General features: G+C 40.8%; 1 protein-coding gene across 2 annotated transcripts in view; it reads right to left on the bottom strand.

The window, feature by feature from the left end:
- The window catches only part of dok6 (docking protein 6), a 56,652-nt gene that overhangs the window by 6,456 nt on the left and 27,545 nt on the right, over nucleotides 1–22,651 (bottom strand). For both annotated transcript variants that reach the window (XM_085468518.1, XM_085468519.1), the window contains exons 3-8: nucleotides 17,962–18,069; nucleotides 12,102–12,216; nucleotides 8,372–8,491; nucleotides 6,565–6,754; nucleotides 6,040–6,178; nucleotides 4,881–4,986 (exon numbers count right to left, since the gene is read on the bottom strand). In XM_085468518.1, coding sequence (XP_085324644.1) covers nucleotides 4,881–4,986; nucleotides 6,040–6,178; nucleotides 6,565–6,754; nucleotides 8,372–8,491; nucleotides 12,102–12,216; nucleotides 17,962–18,069 — 778 coding nt within the window. The remainder of the gene's footprint in view (nucleotides 1–4,880; nucleotides 4,987–6,039; nucleotides 6,179–6,564; nucleotides 6,755–8,371; nucleotides 8,492–12,101; nucleotides 12,217–17,961; nucleotides 18,070–22,651) is intronic.

Below are 22,651 nucleotides of genomic sequence, written 5' to 3'. Positions count from 1 at the left end.
TTTAGGCACCGATTTCAACTTAGTCTGATTTTTAAAAATATTGTTAATTAACAGTGATAACTACATAATGAGTCAGCTGCAATCTGGGAACCCATTGGCTATTGTCTGATGACTCAGTCCCTTGGAACGAGTGCCAGCATTTCAGAGCTTCCGGTGTAGCCAGCAGATATCACGGCCAAGATATCTTGTCCATTGTTCATGAACGCAGATAATTCTTTTAAAAAAAGCAAGAAACCCCCCAAAGGTTTCAAGATGTTATTATGGAAAATTTAACTGTTGCTTTGCTCTTCTGCATTCAGGGAAACAACAGGGTTGGTTCCTTGCATGCAATCAGAGTCTGATTACATGTTATATATATGGATCATAAATCGTGTTCCGTATTTTGCATATTCATATTCAAACCTTTGTTTATAAAGACGCAACCAAGCTAAGCTGTGTGTTTAGCTGTTGAATAGATGGTTGAAAACAGATTACTCAAAGTAGTGGATGCCATGTCTGCTGCAGTGGCCTCTTTTAGTAAGAATTTTGTTAACAAATCAAAGACAGTTTTGTTCTGATCCCCCCATGAATGGATTTGGTGGCTCTGTAATCCTGTTGTGGGGCATTTTTCCAGCATGGTTTCTTCCAGGGGTCTCAAATCTGGAGTTCTTGTGCCCATCTCCATTTCTCTGATACGACTATGGTACCGAAGAACAGAATTTCTAAAAACATTTTCCTTTAATTCATCATCACTTAAAATGGTTCTTTCCAATGGGGAAAAAAAATGTGGATTTTTCACACTGATTTTGTTTTTGTTACTAAAACGTGCGTTGCATTCTGGGTCTATCACTCAGTGCATTATTGTTTTAAATTTGCTGAACCTCAGTAACGCTGGATGTATACACATACATGTGTAGTACTGAGTCCATCTACTTATGGATTCCAAGTTCAAAAGGTCATGGAGGAAAACAGATGATTTATCAGTGGACAGACCTGTTTCCTTTACTGCTGCTGCTTATGCCTGAATTACACTCTATATATAGAGCCTATGATGTAGTCCACTGGTATCGCCGCTTTTATACCTGTCGTCGATAGCAACATGTGATTACATTTCTAGCTAGGTTTATATTTGGTCAAAGCGTGGGGTTTAAAGAGGGCATGCCTACGGCACAGATCTAACAAGGACATAAAAAAACCGATTACCAGCACGCTTTATCAGTAACTAGAATTTAAACTAAACTGAAACCAGCCTTTTTATCATCACTTTTTCTATTCGACTGCTATATGTTACAAAAGTACAGGCTAGTTTTAATTTGATTCACTGGGACAAAGAGTGCAGTGACTGGTTTTTTTTTTTTTTTTTAAGTGCTCAACATGTTAATAAATATTTTGTCCTGCTCTTCAAAGTTTTTCCAGTTTTATTAGTAAAAAACTCTTTTTTTGGTAAAATGATTTCATAGATAACAAATGACAAATTAAAGTTCCAAATAATCATAAATATCCCACTGGATGTGGTAAAGATTTAAATTATTTATCCCTGAATTATGGTTTGCAGCTTCATTCAGATTTTGGGGGTCAACAGTCGCTCCAAAATGTGTCTTGAGAGTAAATATTTTCAAGAGAGAAGGGTCAGTGCATCAAATCATTATGAAGCTGCTAAGCTTGAACACATTTATACCCAGCTATGTAGAGAGTGGACAGCAGGTGTGATGAGCATAAAGATGTTATGGCTTCACAGTTATCAGATCTTAATCCAGCTGAACATTTACGGGCGATTCAGGAAAAATGATGTTCATTCCTCCAGCTGACTTCCAGAGACCTTCATGAGAGTCAGTGGGTCACCTAACAAATTACTTATACACTGTATGTTGATTTTTCCTTTAATTTGTTACCTGGCTGTAGCAATCAATTGTTAAAACCAGTTGAACAAATTTGGAACATGTCAATGAAAGGATGCTTTGACCTCCAGGGAGGTGCAGGCCTGCCAATAAGGAATCAATGCAATTAATGTGCGAGGCCGTCCTCATCCATGTCTTACAGCCATGTTAAGCGAATCGCCACCCCGCCCCGTCCGACATCCCAAACATCCCATGTCGCAACAGGACTTAAACTCCCGTCACTCCCCAGAACAACCTCGTTGTCCTCTTCGCCTGACGAGACCTCAAACGTCCTCAAACACACTGATGCATTCAATTTATTCATGGAAAGGGTGGAGAGATAATAGCAAAGCAGAATGTGCACGAGCAGGAGAAGGTGGAGGGTTGTTCCAAACGTGGACCGACATGCAGAGAAAGTGTGGGAGGACCAGTGGATATGCCAAGGTGATGGATGAGAGAGAAGCTCCTCTGCTCACCAGAGTTTGGAGAGGAAGAGTTTAAAAGGAGACTTTACAGTGACTGAGCTTATAAATAATGACCCCAAGGTGGAAGCTTCTCCGTTTAGTGTATATGAGTAAAAACATGTTGATGTTTGGAATGGAAGACTTGCGTTTTGCTTTTAAGCTTATCGGCCACAATTAAATGATAATGAAAAAAAGAGAAAAAAAAACACCCCAGCCTTAGCTTTTCAAAAGAAAATTATGACGTCAGAGCGACTTCCATCTTAGCCTGGCTTTCTGTTTAGCTCTATCAGTGAAAGCCAAAAGGCCCATAATCCTCAGATAAGTCTACTAATCAACTAATACCACGGACAGAGCATAATCGCATCAGCTCACTAATCACCTTTCTGCCTCTGGTCTACATCTAGACATTAAACACACACACATACACACACTCTCTTACTCCTTCTGAAGTATACGTGTACATTAAGTGCACACAGAGGACAAACAGGGCTGAGCTTGGACGCATACGGACCACCTGCTGCATTATTAATGCACTCGGTTCGAGACGCTCTCGCTTACTCGCACACGTGCGCAAACACGAATGTGCTTTCTTTCACAAATCATTCTTGTCTTTTATACTGTAATTTAGATATGCTTGTGCGTCTCTGCTTTTAGTTATCAAAGAAAAAGACATCCTCAGAGAGCTCAGAACATCAGTCAAATTCTTAGGAGGGTGTGAACGGGGATGGAAATCAAGAACAGGTTCCAAATAGTCAAATCCACCGGAAACCTCCAAGCTCGCCGATTCCTTTTTAATCAATGCCGCCGTGTTTTTCCGACAGCTGCGCATCCCAAAACAGTCACGTCAAACTCGTGGCAATGGAGTGAGTCACAAAGCCTTTTTTTTCCTGCTGTGTTTCTAGACTGAGATAACACAACAGTTGGGTTGACACTGAAAACCTGCGTAGGCCTATTTTTTTTTTTCTTTTCCAAGCACAGAATATTGAACAGGAATCAACTGAGAATGGGTGAATAATCAGATCCATATGTAGAATCAATCGAGTGTTCTCAATATTCAGGTGTGAGCCGCTCTCCTGGGCGTATGTGCACTGGGTTACATTTTAGCCTGTAGTAGATTTGCTTTAATGTTTGTACTGCATCGCCCAGCTTCTTCTTCTCCCGAGCCTCAGCTGGTCAGCCAACATGACATTATCCTGGAGGATACCTTCACAAACTCGAGAATTCATTTTCCGCACAATGACGGCGAGCCGTCCAATCCCCGAGGCGACAAAGAAGATCCAAATCGCGATGCCCCCCTTTCGCTTCAGTTCACCTTTTGATGTTTTCATGTTGGCATGCAGGGCCTTTTCATGCTATACATAGTGCAACGTGTTCTTCCCAAACAATTTAACCTTAGTTTAATTAGCACACAAAAGATTTTTCAGGTGCAGTACAGCATGAAGGAGCTTTGTGGCAACTTAAGGTGTGCAGTGATGTTCTTTTTTAAGCAACTTGCTCTGTTGCGTTCTGCCAAGGACACCGTGCAGTCTTTCCGCTTGATTTGCATACGGCAGATTCACAAAGTGGAACAGAGATGTTAACCTAAAGCCTTTTTTGGGCTTCTTTTTTTAAGTCTCTGAGCTTTTGAAGTTATCTATTTAGGCATCCACTTCTAGAGAGAAGCTAAAGAGCTAAATTATATCCATTTGTACTGACTTTGTTTGCGTGGAAGAAAGAAGATAACTTTGTAACATTCCCCAGCTTCATAAAAAATTTGCTATTTAAGATCAAAAGTCTCTAATATCCCTGATTCACACCATATATCATGTTTCATTGATTTCACTCCTGAATCCAATTAGCTTTAACTGATGCCATTATCCTAAGGGTGCACATTCTCTTTACAACCTAGTCTCATTTATGTATTAGATACGGACAAGAACAATAGCGCGCAGGCAATTCGTGATTATGCGATAAAAAATAATTTGTGTCATTAAGAAAACAGGAAGAGTCTCAGCTCCCAGCTCAGACTCAGGAGACAGAAACTCCTAGCTCGACTTGTAAGTTGTTGTTTAAGACAAAAGGACACGCTTTGAGATGAATATGGTTGTGAATTTCCTCTAGATATAAAAAAATAAATACATTTATTCATAGCTTAGATTATGATCTGACTACCTTAAGACAAATTTGAACCTAAATCTGGATATTTTCCATTATTGTTGGCTAATTTTTCTGTATGATTAAACCGCTTGTGTTGAGTTTGTGACTATAAACATTGGTGCTTACACAGAGTGGAACTCATCTGCTTTCATTTTCTTGAACTCAAGCTTATCAGATGTGCATCAGATAAGGCTGAGTTTGCATGCCAGACATGAGATAAATGCAACTACCAGCCAATGCACGAGACACAAACAGTAATTTCTTTAAAAAGTACATATTTGTAAAAGTATATAGTGCTGAAATACACAGAGGTAAAAGCTAAAGCCATAACTGTCGTGTAATCCTCATTAGCAGTTTTTCAGTCTTGCCGGTGAGCCAAAACCCCAACCCGTGCATATGACAATTAGTGACTTCTTGTTTGTACCTTGGTAGCTGTACAGATCCCCCACGCTGGTCTGACGCGTGATGTGCTGCCAGTAGGCGCTGCGTGGCAGGGAGATGGACTTAGTTAGCGTCTCTCTGGAGTGGCTCTGGAACAGACAGAGAACGCATACAGTGTCTCTCACTTTTCTGTCACTCTCAGTCAGTCGCTCACAACAGGTGATATTGCTCTGCATAGTCAGTAAACAAACAGCATGGGTAATACAGCATATTAGAGACTGAATGGCATGTTTCTGCTATGAATGGCTGCGTGATGGGTGAGATGAACACTCGTTCGGGGTCCCCGTGTTGTTTTGCCAGGGAATGATGCGTTTTATATTTTTGCGTTCAACATGAAACCAAAGACTCCCGTCTAGAAAAAGCAGCTTGAAATACATTAAGTGTTGAAAAAAATATGGATTTACCCAGCAGTAAACATGCCATTTCCCCCATTCTGCTACATGAGCGGTCAGTTTTCTGTTGCTGAGCGTACATTTTATAGAGCTAAGGGTAGCTGCATTTGGAAAAGTTCCCAAATGGTGGGGTCCAGGAGCATGACCATATGGTCAAGGCTCATCAAACACTAGGCAGGCCTACATAAATAAAGAATACAGACGATAGCAGGGAGGATGGGAGGAAGGAAGAAACGCACGGGATGATGTTGTGGTGGAAGGAGGAAACCGAGGCCAAGACGGCGGGGTGTCAGAGGGCTCCTGGTCCAAAGCGGCAATACAGTACCTAGAGAGAAATGTGTGTTGTGTGTGTGAAAATCATGACCTATTGCCTGCTTTCTGCAAAAAGCCTCAATGAAATGCTCCTCAGATCAGCCTCAAACAGGCAGGGAAAGAGCTGCAGAAATACCAGAGGAAGAAAGGTGTTTTATTAAATTACAGTAATATGTGTCTAAGTGTGTGCACAGATGGAGTCTTTGTGTTTCTTCTGGCATCAATTTCAGCAGGATGCTTTAACTACAGAAAGCGAAGCTCACTATGTTAGTGATACGTAATTATTTCGACAACAACTTCATGTTGATACCAGCATTGATTATTAGCCGCTTGTTATGCTGGCGGTACAAGAAGGCAGTTGTCGGGCTTATCAAGTGTGGCTGGTGGATATAAGATAAACAACGGAAGAGAGAGAGAAAAAAAAAAGCACAAATGTACCTGGGAGCTCTTCTCCATCTCCTCCATCATCCTCTCATGCTGCTGGGCAATGGCCAGCGTGGCCGAGTGGACCCGCTGGTAGATCATCTCCCCCTCCCGCGTCTGGAACGTGAACAAACCCTCTCCTGTGTCACACATCCTGCGCCAGGAACACACACACAGAGACCCACTTTGATCGCGCTCACTCTCAGATTGCTGATCTACAAATATGCATGGCTGACTGTTCAGTTACAGAGAGAGAGACACTATAATAGCCCGCTGGAGTCAAACACATAAACACATGCGTGAGTAGATACAGTACACAAACACAGACACACGCTCACAGAGGCACCTGTCACATCGTCGCCTGAAGGGCTCTGTGGCAAATGCTGATATCCTGGGATGTTTCGGATATCCGAAGTTGCTTTGTTGAAGTTTTTATAACCTTTCCAAAACTAAGTTTTTCACTCCCACTGCTAACATTTCAATCACACGTAAGACAACAGCAGGCATGAAATATTTGCATGCACGTACGCACACACGCACCTTCCGGACTCGAAAGTGAACCAGGTGGAGTCTCTGCCGTATCTGCGCAAGGAGCTGAGGGGCCACATGACGAGTTTGAGGCGAGCGTTGTGAATGTCCCACAGATAGATGTTTTCATGAGTGATCTGCATGGTGCACTCCCCGTAGATGTCCAGGTTGGGGGTGGGCATTAGGTACACGTTGAAGCGTTCTGAAACAATTCACAGCAGACTTACTTGAAGGTGGGATCCCACAGCGAAGAGTGCGGTTTAACTGAGCGTAGATGTGGGTTGTGTCATTCGCAACAGCAAATGGTGCTTTAGAGGGTGGATAAAATATAAGCCACATGAGGTGACTAGTCGGGGGCTGCGGTTTTGTTTAAATTTTAAAAAGGTTATGAATTATTATTATTGAAATATTGCAAGGTTACTGAACATGGCTTCTATCGCAGAAGTAGAGAAAAACTACGATGCAGAAGGCATTTTAAGCAGTACTTTACTGACTTCAACTGCAGTGGGTCTAACCGGCCATCCAGTGAGCTGCACCGGAATCAGTGAGCCAGATCTGCCCATTCATATTAAAGCATTTCTCTGAGGCAGGCAGACAGAGAGAGTCAGAGAGACAGTGTGGGGGGCGGGAGTCCTCCATGATCTAAATTAGTTCTCACTAATTACACTTAATGATTCAAAATAAGCCATGAGTCTGCAGTGGATAGAGAATGGCAGTGTCATGGTGTGGCGTATTTTTAGGGACAGTGAAAATGAACTCTGATCTAATTATCAGCCCCTGCTGTTTGGGGAGGGCTACTAATTGAAATTGCAGGCTAAAGCCTTTTGTTTCATTCACTCAAAGAGGCAGCAGAGAGGTACGAGTTCAGTTAATCTCCATAACACTTTGCTGAAAGCTTTGTAGGAGCAACAAACAGCAGGATTTCTGCCACAGCTGAAGAGAGAGCGAGTGTTACAGTTCAACCTGCTCCCCACTCCCGGCACAGTCAAAACGTTTCGTATTGATACCGTAAACGAATGAAGCCAAGTTCATGTTGAGGAGTACAATTTCACTCTGCAGCCGCAACGGGATGTAATGGGTCGAAATGACGGCAGGTTCTTTTCAATTCCTCGCCCCCTTTTTTCGACTTTAAACTGCTCGTTTTTGCCTGTTGCCTTTTCGATTTCCTCCGCGACTTTACAAATTACACAGGGAATGAGTTCCACTGTGATAGCAGAGCCCTGTTGTCTCCTCTCTTTTCCATTTTCATTTCCTGTAAGTGGAATATGTGGGGAGGCACATTTTTTTCACATGGCTTTAGGAGACATAATCTCATCCATCTCTGTGACAAGCTTCATTATGAGGGAAGCCAGTGATGCACAGCACTTCTCATTAGGCCTGGAACAGAGCCCCGGCCGCAGCCTGTGACTGACCTGTGCTCTCTCTCACACACACACACACACACACACACACACACACACACACACACACACACACACACACACACACACACACACACACACACACACACACACACACACACACACATTCTTCTGAAGTCTTAAGTTGAACCCTTGTGTGTGCTAATGTAAGTATGGGCTGTAACATGGGACATCAAATCAGGTATTGGCAAAAAAAAGAAAAAGGCCATTATTAGTCCGGCCTAATTGGACAGCGGCTGTTCTCCATTCACCTAACCCTCTGAGGTCTTAGTTGCTTTAACACATAAAGGCCTGGACTGCATCAGCTAACTGCTCGGTGGCAGGCTGAGTGAGCGAGATTTACCCTGAATGGCTGTCTGTGTTAGCCCCGTGTTAGCAGGGACTAATTGGGCACTCACCGTTCTGCTCCCGCTGCACCCCCGCTGCTAACAGGTCTGGCTCTCCCAGGCTGATGTCATTGAGACGGCTGCCCAGGCACTCCATGCACAGCAGCTTACACCATTCCTCTGCATCCAGCTCTGCACACAGTAGCACAGCATAAAGGAATGTCCACCATTAACCACACACATACACGACAACACATACTGTACATGTTACACATACGAAATAAACCATCCATGGAATTTCAGGAGTAATGCGTTACATGCACAAGGCAACAGTACAGCAAACAGTGAAAGGACTGGGGGGGGGGGGGATCAGTCTGATTGATTTGGTGCAGATTAAAAAAGGCAGTGGATTCTGTCCAGATGAAGACGGGGTTTCTCCTCCATTATCTGCCAATACTCAGCTCTAAGGCTATAAAATATAAGTAGCACAGCTAAAACAATATGGCCAGAGTAAATCTGAAACTAGCGATAATCTACTCAGGTAATCAATAAGCTATTTCCCAAATTGGAGAAGGAATTTTGCTTGTTAGCTGGAAAGGAAATACATTAATTCAACTTCTTTTTTTTTTAAGTTTTATACTCTCTTTCCCTTCAGACATAGTTAGGGTGAATGTTTCCACCACAATAAGCAATCAAACATATAACCTGGCTATAGAGTCATATTTAGTGTAGAAAGGCAGTTTACAATCATTTTGCATTTTCCAAAATAAGGTTGTCAAAATTAGCATGAATGTGTAACACATCAGATGGCTTTTACTTTGAAAAGGCTAATGGACCGCCCTGCAGTGCCTCTGATTGGGTTGTGTTTAGCAGGTTAAGTGGATGCATGACTCACAAGGAACAACAATTGGCTGGAGGAGTGAATCAGAGACGCAGCAGGTCCAGAGCCACAGAGTAAATGACTTTTTCCCTCGTGGTATTTTAATTTCCACTAAAGGAATAATTGCTGCTTTTTGTTCCATTTCATTGTTTTATACATGCAACATTCATCTTCTATATTCCTACATAAACAGTCCTTTAAAGTGCAAAATGTTTGGATTTGATTGAAATGCAACTCCAGGATCTCGTCTCTCTTTACAAGTGTGCACATGAGCACCTTAGTAACGTGACATTATTATTTTTTCCAAACCCTTGTTACTACCTCTCTCAATGAGAAATTAAGAATGTATCCAAAATGCTGAAGTTAAGATTTGAGGGCTCTTTTTTTACCATTTCTTTTTTATTTCATTCCTACAGAAAGCAAATTAAGGTACCGCTTTAAGTGCCGCTGAGGTTTTACACAGAATCATCTGATCCAATAACTCCCTGAAATGCTGTAATGAGGTGAGCTAACCAGCTGTATTCATATTTAATGTATAGGTGGTATTAATAGTCTCCAAAGGTGCCTTAGCAGGACACCTTTGGGGGCACACGGGGTTACGAGTCTTGTGTTGGGGCTTTAACTTCCAAATTTATGTTTAGTAACATAGAGCCACAGTGAATGAGCATTGTTGGCTAATTTTGAGAAATTTAGGGAATTAGGACAATTATTGTTTCCTTCCAAAACAACAATCTTGGATTAAGGAAATGAGCTGCGTGGAAGAAGTTGCGCCTGCTACGGATGAAAGTCAGAAACGAAGCAGAACATTTATTGTGAGACAGATTTTTTAATTTAAGGCTAAGTGGAAACAAATGATTTCATGAATCAAATCTGGAAGTCTGTGTGGCAGTGTGTTACGTGTGAATACCAATTTTCCTTCCTGTTAAGTCAGAAAAATTGTGTTTACAGTGCAGAAGATTTCCAATTGTCTTACATGAACGTTTGGTGAAAGTCACTGAAGTGCGAAATGAGGCAAACGCCAGAGTTGTTTATCTTTCTGAAGCTCCCTGGCCCTGGAGAGCACTGGGATTTGTAACTATGGCCACTCATGTGTACAGAGACACATGTGCAAGTGTGGGAATTCTACCATGTTTCTGTGTTTGCTTACGAAAAAATCCTCATGCACTCGTGTAAAATGCGAGAGAACATTGGCGTGTCTTCCTGGCGTATTTGCCGCCATTGCAAGACAACCTGTTTGTCAGCTCAGCTCTGACAAGCATTGTCAATGGGACAGATCTACATTACTCTGCAGGGTGAAGGAAAGGTCTGCTGCTGCCTGGAGCGTTTCATTCACACATACAAAAAAGAGAAACTTTGGAGCCACACATTTACAGGCAGCACCAGCAGCTCTGAATTTGAGCTCTTTCCTCATGCCTCCCCAGATTCAGCTTTTCTCATTCAGTTGCCATGGCCTTCTTGGCCTCTAAACTCCCACACTTTTTAAGGCCAGTGAGTGGAAAATCAGCTAAGCAAACAGTTCATCAGCACAGAAGCAACCTCGCAACTCCATGTGCCATGCATGAAGAGATGTTGCGGGAGGATGTCTCAGTGTGGAGGTGTGCTGTGGAAAAGGATGGATGTGCTGGCAAGATGAAGCTGAAGTGACAGTATATGTGAGAATCAAATCAAAAGACAGTCGAGCTTTCTTTGTATTTCCTGTTTCGGGAGAAGGTGCCGTTATCCAGACAAATGCAAAATGTATATCCACTTGTATACGTGCTGTCAGGCCCCATTCGGCTGTGGAATTTAAAGAGTTGGCACACTTGACAGGATTCTCATCTCTTCAGGTCATGCTCATCTCTCCTTATGTGCATATTTGTCAGATGCACCCAAAGCTGTCAGGAATTTTAAATGATTTTTCCTTTGTTCCATCCTGTGTTTCCTCAACAGCACACCAAACAACACGGTACTGCTTAGATGGAGGCATAAAATGGTTATTTTTAAAAAACTAAAATATCAAGAGAGCTTCATGAGACCTAATTATCTGCTTTTTCTCTTTGCTTTTAAAAAACAGTGAACATCCAATTATTGGCACATTTGTATGAATGCCTTAAGAAATGACTGCACTTTAAAAATGCCAGTTTTTAAATCCATACACTCACTGTTGTTGCACTGTAGAAAATAGGCAGCATGCCAAATTTAAATCTGATACAACCTGAACCTCTTATTTACAGGATGCCACATTTTTGCTAATTTCCACAAATTTAACACTTGTGGATATCATGTGATGCAAGAGAAATGAAGGTTGATGGTCAAAAAAGGGGAAAAAGACACTCATACGGTGGTGTGAGAGGACTGATCTAGCAGAGGAGAGAGTTAAGATATGAGTTCACAACTCTCCATGTCATATGCGAATATTTCCAAATGCACACCTGCAAGAGTGGAGTTAAGATGTTAAGTAAGGTGCATCCACCTTACCTAACCCTCTGCTTTCAGCTTTGCACAAAAAACACATCCGTGTGCAGATCCAGAGCCTTCTTTGCTGTCTATCCACGTATTAGAAACAATCTGTATTGTTACAGTCTATAATTGAGTTGAAACACGCCGCAAATTATGCCCGATATCAGTTTTCATACCTGCACTATGAAAATCAATATTTCGGAACAGATCCTCCCACTTCTTAATATAGCGGCAAATGAGCATCACTTGGCTAAACTCCAGTTCTCCGCTGCCTCCCTCATCTCACTCATTCTATTTGTCTTTCTCCTTCAACCTCTCACTTCTCACTCTCCTTCCACTTCTCGTCAAACATTTCAAAAAAAACACGCCGCCAGTCCTCACCTTACACCTACCGGCGTATTTATAAGAAATGACACTTGAAATTGGTGCTGTCCTTGCTCCGAAGTGGCTAGAGAAAAAAAAAATAGTAATTTTGATTTTTACCTGATTCGCAGGCGAATGTCTTGGACGTGTCATCACAGAAGATGATCGCCACAGCATGCTTTTTTGTCTCCCGTGGCATCCGGGTAATGTTCTTGATGTTATGGAGCTCAGTGATCTAAAAAGAGAGTGTGGCAGGAGGATATTGCCTTGAATGAACACAGCTACCAGCAGCAGCTGCAGCAGCATGGTTTAATTGCAGCCTTGCACAGCTTTGCTGAAATTGCAATAGCAGTTAGAGGCTTAGCATTAAAGGGGTGAATTAAAACAAAACAAAACAAAAAAGGGCGATGGGGGTGATCTTAAGGGATACATAAACAGAAGTAGTTATTCGGCTGATTACAAAAAGTATCTTAAAACAGAAAGAAATCACACGCAGTGTCAGCTTCCTGCATCATAAAGCCTGCTGCAGCGTGATGTGTAAAATGTAAGTATGTTATTTATTTTAAAGGCTCCCCTATGAATAAACATGACCCGGTGCTCTTTCGGTATACACAGCACATCTATTGTTCATCTCCTCAAAGCTGCCCTTCCAGTCAATAGACAGGAGCGCGATCATAAGCATCTAAATCACTTTACCAGGAGATTGATTGAGCAAATGAAAAAAAGAGAAGATTACATTTAATTAAATATAAACCGCATTTACAGGCCATTTTGTTCAACAGTCTTCTCTGTGTTCACTCTGCCTAGTAGATAAGACCCATTGTGTAGTCCATTGTGTGCTAACTGTGGGCAGTTTGCCAGACTGTTGGGAATGAATTAGCTGGGCTCCCTGTATAGTACAGCTTGACTGTTAAAAGTTAAGGGACCAGACCTTAGACACACACAGGATATGTGGACTTGAGATTTCTGTTTGATAATATTAGATTTAATGCATTTGCCCCGAAATATTGAACTTCAACTGGAAATACAACAGATGAAGAAGTAAATCAGAGGCTACAATACTGAAAGATAAGAAGTGCTTTGTTTTTTGTCCCGTTTGTTTATTTTTCTTATCCCCTCTCAAAGATGGTATCTAAATATTTCATATGAGATACGGTATGAATTTGTCCTCGGGCAGGCAATTCATAACTGACACAAAGTAAGCGTCAACGCTGGGAATTTCTAAGCAGTGAATGTCACCAGCCTCTCATCTCTTTCTTTCCCTGTTTGTGTTTAGTGTGTAACTGCGCATGTTTTAGTCTTTATCTGTGTGATGCGTGTGTGAAATGAGAGATTTGGGTGCATTCCCAGCCTGAGGTGCTTTAGTCCAAGCATAGTGAATCATTTCTGATGAGACCTATTTCCTCTCCCATTCTTTCCTCTTCATCTTTATTCATGTTTAGCTTTCATGCATAGCAGACATGAGGTGGAAGAGAAATCTCATGTTTGGAAAACTGGAACCCAAGTCATACTAGTGGCTCAGTGTAGTCTAACTTGTATGCTAAATAAAAGGTACCATCTTCTCTAAGTAGATTAGCCTACTAGCATGCTCATGTTTGCTAATTAGCATGAAACGTAAAGAGCGGCTGAGGTTAAAGAGAATGCAATTAGGTTTGCAGGTATTTTGAAGTTGAACTGTGAACTAAATTTAACAGAATTCCATCTAACAGCGGTCGACATGGGGTTAAAAGCTAGTTTTACAAGTGCCAGTGTTAGAGTAGAACAGCTGTTCTCCATCAAGTGGCTTCGTCTTCTAGCGGCTAACGATCTCTCCTGTTAAATCACAGTAAAGTACTGTTTATTGGTTTTCCAGCATGGAACTGTAATTTTACAGTGTTTCTGCTATAATCTAAAGCAGCAGTTTCCTATTGTGAAAATAATAAACAATAAAGTAACCAATGTTGGCTGGTTGAATATATTACTGTTGGCTCTCTTTCTGCAGTGTCCAAAGTGAGATTATTAATGTAAACTGTGTTGCAGTTGTACATTGCTCTAAAAAATAAATTCTTATTCTAAACATGTACTTGATCTTCAAGTCCTCATCCACCTGAATATACAGTACTGTGCAAAACAGGAAAGACTGTTAGTCATTTGAGCCACCCCTCATTTCTTTATATTTTGCTAGAAAAATGAACAACTGATGCTGTGATTTATTGAAACATTTGCAGCAAAATAAAAATATAAGACAAAAATAAGAGTTTATGCAGGTCTAACAAGCTTGACAGTCAATATTTGTTATGACCACCTTTGATCAACACAGTCTGAAACATTATTGTGATTTCTTTAGGTAGTCTTCAGAAATACCTCCTTGGGCTTTGAGGTTCTGCCTCTGGGGAGCCCAATCCATGACAGATAGTGTTCCCTTGTGTGTTTAGGTCAGCTTTTCTCATTTTTTACTCATTGTCAAGGACCCTTCTACTGAGACCACTTCTGATGAGACCTTGGGTAATAGTATATGGATCAACTGAAGGTCCAGAGCATCTCTCAGGTCCTGCGTCAGATCTTTACTCTATTTTTTTGCGGTTTCTTAAGGACAAGATTTTCAGTTCATCTTCTGTCAATAGATTTTTAGATCTGCCACTTCTTTTGTTGTCCTCTTGTCCACTTTCCCTACATTTTAAAAGAAAAAACTGCATGCCATGCTGACAAATATGCTAGGTTTTTAGCTAATAGCTCTTTGGAAAACAACTTGATGGTGTAAACATACAATTTTATCCCTTTCATAGCATGCTATGTGTTGCATTTTTCATAGTTTAAGCTAAAAAAAAAAAAAACACCTTCAGATACCTTGGAGAACTAGTGCTCAATACAAGAACGGCTGGCTCCTTGGAAGTAAAATATAAAGAAAGGATGTGTGGCCCAAGACATTTGACTACAAAAAGATCATCTTGTGGTATTTGCTCCCTTCCCCATTTGCTATGCACAGGAGCTGAGATTCAACAATTTGACATCCGCCCTGATAACGGATGATTAAGCAAATCTTGATTATGGAGTTTCATAGCGAGCTTAAACTTACCCACACATGCTACAGGATTTTGTTCAGATGAGATCTGGTTCTGATTTAACATAAAATTTTAACATAAAATTTTAGACATAAAATATGAATTTAGTCATACGGCTTTTGTATAAAAGTGCAACATAGTTTGTACAATAATTTTTGCTATTTTGACCAAATTGGAGGAACAACCAGCTGCACTAGTGAGGCTCAGTCTGCTCAGCTCTCCCTGCTTTGCTGGTTAGTTCCACATCCATGTGTACAAATTAGGCATTTAGCTACAGCTCCATCATTTCATGTTAACTGCTCCTGTCAGGACCTCAGGAGAGCTCAGGAAATGTAGCACAAAGGAGAACAACTTTTCAGAGAGCTAAAAATATTCAGGGACTTTTTACTGCGTGGACCAGTGCTCCTCAGACAGCAAAAACTGCACAGGGAGAGGGAGACGAGTGGGAGAGAGAAGAGGGAATGGAGAAAGAAAGGGAAAAAAAGCCAATCTCCTTTGTGTTGATTGTGTAAATCAGCCACCAGTGCAGCCTATTTCCCCCCAAAGCACTGCAGCGTTGAATGAAGCCCTCAGACGGGACCTTTCTTGATCTTTGTGGCGATGCATTACCAGGCGCACTGGTGCATGTGTGCACTCATCGCTCACTCCAGCACTGGGTGTATGAGATCCCTCTGGGAGGGGAGTTACAGCCACACAGGATGCCCCATGTGACAGCATGATGCAGTAGGCATAGAGATGTTTCATTCACAATACATGGCTGATACTGTAGCAGCAAAGCGAGCTAAGGAAATGGATCAAAACACCTACCTAGCTTGTATACAAGCTTTCTCAGACAGGAATGTGGAAAAAAATGTTAAATTCTACCAAAAATGAAAAATCTCACAGCTGACTCACAATCACAAGTAGTAAAGAGTAATAAATCTTCTCTCAAACATATTGCCTTATGAGAAACTGATGTCACAGTCCCCTATTATCTGCAGTTATCTCCCCTCATTATGATAAAACATAGTTCACAGTGCTACTCCTTTAACATCGTCTCCACTCACCATGATAATGAGCCATAATTGGAGTATTTCAAAAGGGCTTAAGAAGCAGGGAGTGAGATATTATACTCTGGATTATTACTTTCTGAAGGGAGGAAAAAGGCCCCAAAGGACAAGATAAAGTTACAAACTGTGTCTTAATAGATCCTTAACTTCATCATCTGAGGCCAATGGACAGAACTTAATACATCAAGATGAAAACAAGGCACAGTTGTGCACAACCATATTCCATAATCTTTTTATTCAGTGTAAAAAGCACCTTGTGAGTAATATACTCTTAAAAGATAAGCAGCAGATACTTTTCTTAGAAGTCGTGCTGGAAATTGAAAAAAATATACATATATCTTGAAAATCAGTTCACATGAGACTTTTACCAGAACATTTGTTTCTGTAGTTTGAAGAGGACAGGAGGATTTTAAGAGGACAGTTCCTGACATCTCATTTTTACTGGGGGACCACTTCCATCAGATTTTATCAGCTGAAGCAAATTAATTCCACCAATTGGCCAACCTGCAAAATGAAACTCGGCTGCCGTCTTGTAATTGTGCTCTGCATGTCAATGTCATCAGCATTTAGACAGTACCTTAGGCTGCTACATGAGGAGTCACACAGCAGGTTTAATCTTCTTTTGGGATTCAAGAGGACAAAGATCGGACAAACTTTTAGTTTCAAGGTCCTCTAATGACCTTAAATACCCACTGGGTGTTGCATATATGGTTTTCTATAGAGGCTACAGTTTCATCGACTTCAGTAGAGTCAAATACAAAGTGATGTCTAATGATTACATTAGACGAAAGGTCAGGGTGTTACTAAATCATCACGAATCATACTCTGGAGATTATGAATATTGATTCCTAATTTCACGGTAATGCGGTCACTACATGCTGCATTATCATGATCGACCAATGAACTGAGTGACATTGGCATCCTTAAACCTCACCACCCACAATGAGAATTTTCTCTCCAACACTGGGAACACCACAGCGTGGTACTGGTCCAGCACACAAAAAGTCAGCACTGTGTAAATAAATACAATGTAATATGTTACGTTGTTCAGAGTGACTATTGAGTACTTGTTTTGTTCATAATGTGTCATACAATAGAACAGAAAAGAACACACTCATGGCCACATGCCACTTTGTTAGCGTGGAAGTGAGTGGAGGCCCAAAATTAGCTAAAGTGAACCGTTGTGTTTCTCAAACCACAAGCCGGCAGCCTCAAAGAGGAAAGGATCAAAGCAGTAATGAGAAAGATTATGGAGATAAACATATTGGAAAACAATGTATCTAAAATGTGCTACATGAATCTGTTGCACCTGGTTTTGTTCAGTAAAATCTGTCAGGTAAAGGTGGAATCAGCAAAAAATGTTATCAGCAGGTCAAACTTGGAGGAAAATCAGAAACCTAATTCTGTTGAGAAAACTGCAATCGGTGCGTCTCTACAAAAATTATTTAATGATGTTTTAAACATCTTCAGATTTAAAGAAAATCCTTTTTGAGCCACAGATAAGGCCACAGATTTTCATATGAAAAAGTAATCCTAATCCCCACAGCTAAGAAGATGGATTATTTATTTCCTCTTTTAATCAGAAATGTTAAAATTCCCTGATCAATTTTAACATATTATTTTAAATATTTTGAACTCCTTGTCTTAACCTAAGACATTACACTGGGCTGGGAATATGAGGTTGTCATTTCATAGGGTGATGGACAGATTAATCAAGAAGTAACTGATAGATGATCACAACTCGTATTAGTCACAGCCATAGGATCAAAATCACAATCAATTATGTTGATCTAGTACTCAATAATCATTTTATCTACTAAAGAAGACATCAAGACAAACAGTTAATAAAAAAGGAATGATGTTAGTGATGTTTTTGAGTCATTTGTTTACCTTGTGGAAGCTCCTGAAGTAGGCTGCCTTCTCATCTGGGTACTTCTCTAACCGCCGGGGTCCTTTACTCGAGGCTTTCTTGAACACCAGCCAACACCTCCGGAAGATCTGACAACAGACAACAAATATTATGGTAACCGCAGATATAAAACTACACCATCATATGAAAGTCAGACCAGAATAAAATCAACTAGATAGAAAAATTAGCAAGATGAGCTATCATCCTGGAATCAAAACATACTGTTAATGCCAATAAAAAAAATCCCAAAACCAGCAAAACGTCCAAGCAAAGTGAATAAATATATTAGTGAAGCTGTGGATATTATATAAGGAAAAATAGATTGACCTCAGGGCTCATTCATCAAATTTAAAATTGGAAAGCGCTGACAAAAAAATCAATAACACTGATCCTTACACTGATTGCTGAATACTTAACCACTATGAATTCTGGGAAATGTTATTTTATTTGAGAATGAAAGGATCAAAATGAGGTCAAACACCTCAACACAGTAGCACTTGTGGTATGAAGAACAACTTTAACCTGTGACCTTCGCTGGGGTCACTCCGAGTGAAAGGACCACACAGGTTGCTAGCAGTTTTTCCACTGCGTAAATTAAGATTTCACTTGGATCAGTGGCAACTCCAGTAAGTGCATGCCTTGGATTTGTAATGTTGATATTTTATGGGTACAGAGGACATTCAGACATTGGACCTGCTACATTTAAGGATCTGTTATTCTCAATCCTCAAGCAAATTACCGATGAGATGCAGCATTGGGAAACATCTAATTAGCTTCATGTTGATGGTAAGATTATCTGCATTCCTCTGAAGAACAATATTTTAAATGCCCCTCAGCACTTTTTATGTCATAGCAATAAACATTCATGACGATCTATTGAAAAATATATGAAAAATATAATCCTGTAAAAATATATCTTCTTATTACTTGTTAAATAAGGGTATTCAACTTTCTGCATCAGATAAAGATGCTGAAATGTAGAGTAACAATAGTAGTATCTATCTGAAGTCATGCCAGACTACAGCAGCAAAACTGCGAGGTGTGCTGAGTTAAGCTAAAAGGCTGTTTATGAAATGAGTAGGAGGAATTTGTGAGTTGTTCTTCGAAAGGTTACATAATCTCACTGTAAACACTCCAAACCTGCTGCGCTGGGATTACGAAGGTGTGGTTTGGATCAGATTTATGACCGCCGGCAGAAAACAACATCCATCCAGCTGTCGTCAGATTCAGATTAAAATGTTGCTAAATCCTGTTGGGCGCACAGTTTGGTGACATAACCTTTTCACAGCAGAGCAGAGAGCAGATGGGGATAAAAGCAGATAAAAACTGTTAAATAACCAAGATAATTACTCATGGGGGGGAAATAATGGGAAAAGGTAATAATTTAAGAAATGAGTGTCCTGATGCCTAAGCTGTCAAAGGTGCTGTGCGGATAAATATGTGAGGGAAATGAAAATCAAATTAAAATGTTTTGGTGGAATCGAAAATCCTTTTTGAAATCCAAGATTCTGAATATTTTCATCCAATTATGAATAGATTTTCTCTGTGGTGCTCTGCTGTGCTTATTTATTTATTATCAATAAGCCAAATATGGCCTAAAACTACCAGCGCTAAAGCTTTACTTTAGATTTTGTGCCTACACAAACACATATTGTTGCAGAACTTGAAATAAACAATAATGTATTCGAAACACTTCAAACTCAACAAATAACTTGTGTTCCTTAGAGTTTGCAAACTGCTGTTTAAGCATTGCAATTTTATAACTTAGTTTAAACTTGGTGTAATGTGATTGCAATTGCAGATAACTTTGGGCCAATATTCTCATGCAGAGAAATGTACTGTGGCCCTCTCTGGTGTAGGAGATGACTGTGCATTATAGTGATTACTGGGGGTGGAGGGGGCTGAAAAGCAACAGTCATTATCTATGGAAGCTGGGACCTGGGATCTGACTACTAACCTTATATTTTCTCACTCCAAGAGGCTCTAAAAGTGTTTAACTATGATTTAAAAGTCTCATTTTGAGTTGGTTCCAATAATGGAAAGACTAAAGTTGTAGTAGTTCATCAGCTGTCATCAATAAGATAGTGAAGAAAGAAAGTCTTGGGTAAATAACTGTGTTTGAGGGAAAACAAAATAACTTAAAATGTATATATCGTCCTGATATTTCCTTGCTTTACTTGATGGGGTTTTTTTAAAATTATTTTTATATTTTTTTTTGTTTAAACGTGCATCCACACTACAGGCCATTTGCTTGGTGTTTATTCCTTGAAGCTAGCTGCTGGTTGCAACTAGATTGTCCAACTACATAGTGTATAGGTAACCCTCTATGTCACCGGTGGCCAACTCCAGGCCTCGAGAGCCGGCGTCCTGCAGGTTTTAGATGCGTCTAAAACACAGCTGGTAAATGTCTAAATTACCTCCTCAACATGTCCTGAAGTTCTCCAGAGGCCTGGTAATGAACTAATCATTTGTTTCAGGTATGTTGACCCAGGGTGTTATCTAAAACCTGCAGGACTACAGCCCTTGAGGCCTGGAGTGCCCCACCCCTGAATTAGATTGTCCAACTAGATAGTGCATAGGTAACCCTCTCGGGCAGGGGTGACCAACTCCAGGCCTCGAGAGCCAGTGTTCTGGGAATCTATCCTCCCTCACAAACCATCCTACCCGTTGTTTCTGCACATACGCTGTGCATGCGCGTAACACAAACCCCAAATTTACATCATTTTTTTAACCCATTGTGAATATTTCTTATGGTTAGGGTTTGGATTAGTCAAAAGTCAAATTATAATACAGGTAGGACAATTTGCAAGAGTAGGACGGTTTCTCGGAACACCAGCATCCTGCAGGTTTTAGATGCGTCCTTGATCCATCACAGCTGATTTAAATGCCTAAATTACCTCCTCAACATGTCTTGAAGTTCTCCAGAGGCCTGATTCAGGTGTGTTGACCCAGGGTGTTATCTAAAACCTGCAGGACACCGGCTCATGAGGCCTGGAGTTGGCCACCCCTGGTCTATGGTATTTACTGCCAGTCTGCACCTCAAGCAATGGTTCCATACGCATGAACTTGAGTGTCATCTCATTCATAATCCATAGGGTTTAATATGATGTCGTCCCATCCTTTGCAGATATAACAGCTTCATAAGGTTTAGGAGCATGTTTATTTGACCATAAACACATTCCAGACATGAAACTAATGTGAAGGCTACATAAGGTTTGGAGATCTGTGGTGAATGGCTCTGCAGAAAGTTGGTGACCTCTGCAAACTCTCTGATTTTACGTGGCCTACCACTTTATGACTGAGTTGCTATCATTCCCAGTCACCTCCACTTTGTTATAATACCACTAACAGCTGACTGTGGAATATTTAGTAGAGAGAACATTTCACGACTGAACTTGTTGCAATCATGGAACCACACTGGAATTCACAGAGGTCCTCAGAGCGACCCAGTCTTTCACAAATGTTTGTAGAAGCAGTCTGCATGCCTAGGTCTTTGACTTTATACGGATGATCTGATATAGTCGTGTTGGTGTTGTTCCTGGAACAACATAGTAAATGTTGTTGCAGGATCAACATTGCAAGTGACCAATCACATTGTTGTGACGTTATTCTTTGGTGCGCCAAGCCATTCGTGCATTTATGAAATTCCAATGTTGCAAGGACAATATCAATTCTGCTTAGCGTTTATTAAAGGGTTAGGGTCCGTTGATCGGCGGACAGAGGCGGTTTCACGCAGCTTAAGTAGTTTTTTGTTTTACGGCGGTTTTTCCCAAAGTCGCAAAAGTATGACGTCACAACATTCTGATCTATATATATATATATATATATATACTAGAGATGGACCGATCCGATATTACGTATCGGTATCGGTCCGATGCTGACCTAAATTACTGGATCGGATATCGGAGAAAAATAAAAAAGGTAATCCGATTCATTAAATATCACGAAAGCACCTCACAAAACTTGCAACACGCCGTAACTCACCTCAGAACGTTAGCACGTCGGAGCAGTATGCATCACGTGATAGAGCAGCTGTGGCATGCGGACCTGTGGTGGTCTGGATAGCATTTGGAGCTTCGCTAGCAACCCGGCATTTCATCTCCGACAAAGTTATCCCCGAGAGAAGTAAAGCAAGTGTGTAAGTCCATCTCTGAATGTTTGTAAAGCATTCCCACGTTAAGCTTAACGAGCGACTGCCTCTCGCTCTCCGGCTGCTACTTCAATCGTGAAACTGCTAATGATCAGCTGATCGGCTTTTCTGTCACGAGTCTCTCTTGTTTGTTTTTGGTCCACTTTGCACCAGAAAGAGCAAACCAGCGGCTGAACAACAGCAGCACGTTTAAGCTTGATAAGCTGTTGTTACAATTTATTTAATATTACTTTCTACACCAGGATCTTTTTCTATGTAGCTGACGGCTGGTAACTGTGCAGGGGCGGATCTAGCAAAGTTTACCCAGGGGGGCCGATAGGGCATTAACTGGGAAAAGGGGGCACAAAGACATACTTTTCTTTCTTATTCTCATTTAAAATGTCTAGCTTTTAATAAATAATTATTTGACACCCAAAGTTTTAATTTGATGTAAAATGAATAGAAGTCAATTACTGTATATAGTAACTATTAAGTCTAATATATATACCCTAGTAAGCTATAGTACTTTTTCCTTTGGGAAG

This window comes from Copadichromis virginalis, linkage group LG9 (assembly GCF_057382275.1).
Source record: "Copadichromis virginalis isolate Kocher_CV1m ecotype Utaka linkage group LG9, C_Virginalis_male_GT1.1, whole genome shotgun sequence".
Classification (NCBI taxonomy): Eukaryota; Metazoa; Chordata; class Actinopteri; order Cichliformes; family Cichlidae; genus Copadichromis; species Copadichromis virginalis.
Note: the sequence above shows the minus strand (reverse complement) of the source record. Positions and strands in the feature narration are given on the sequence as shown.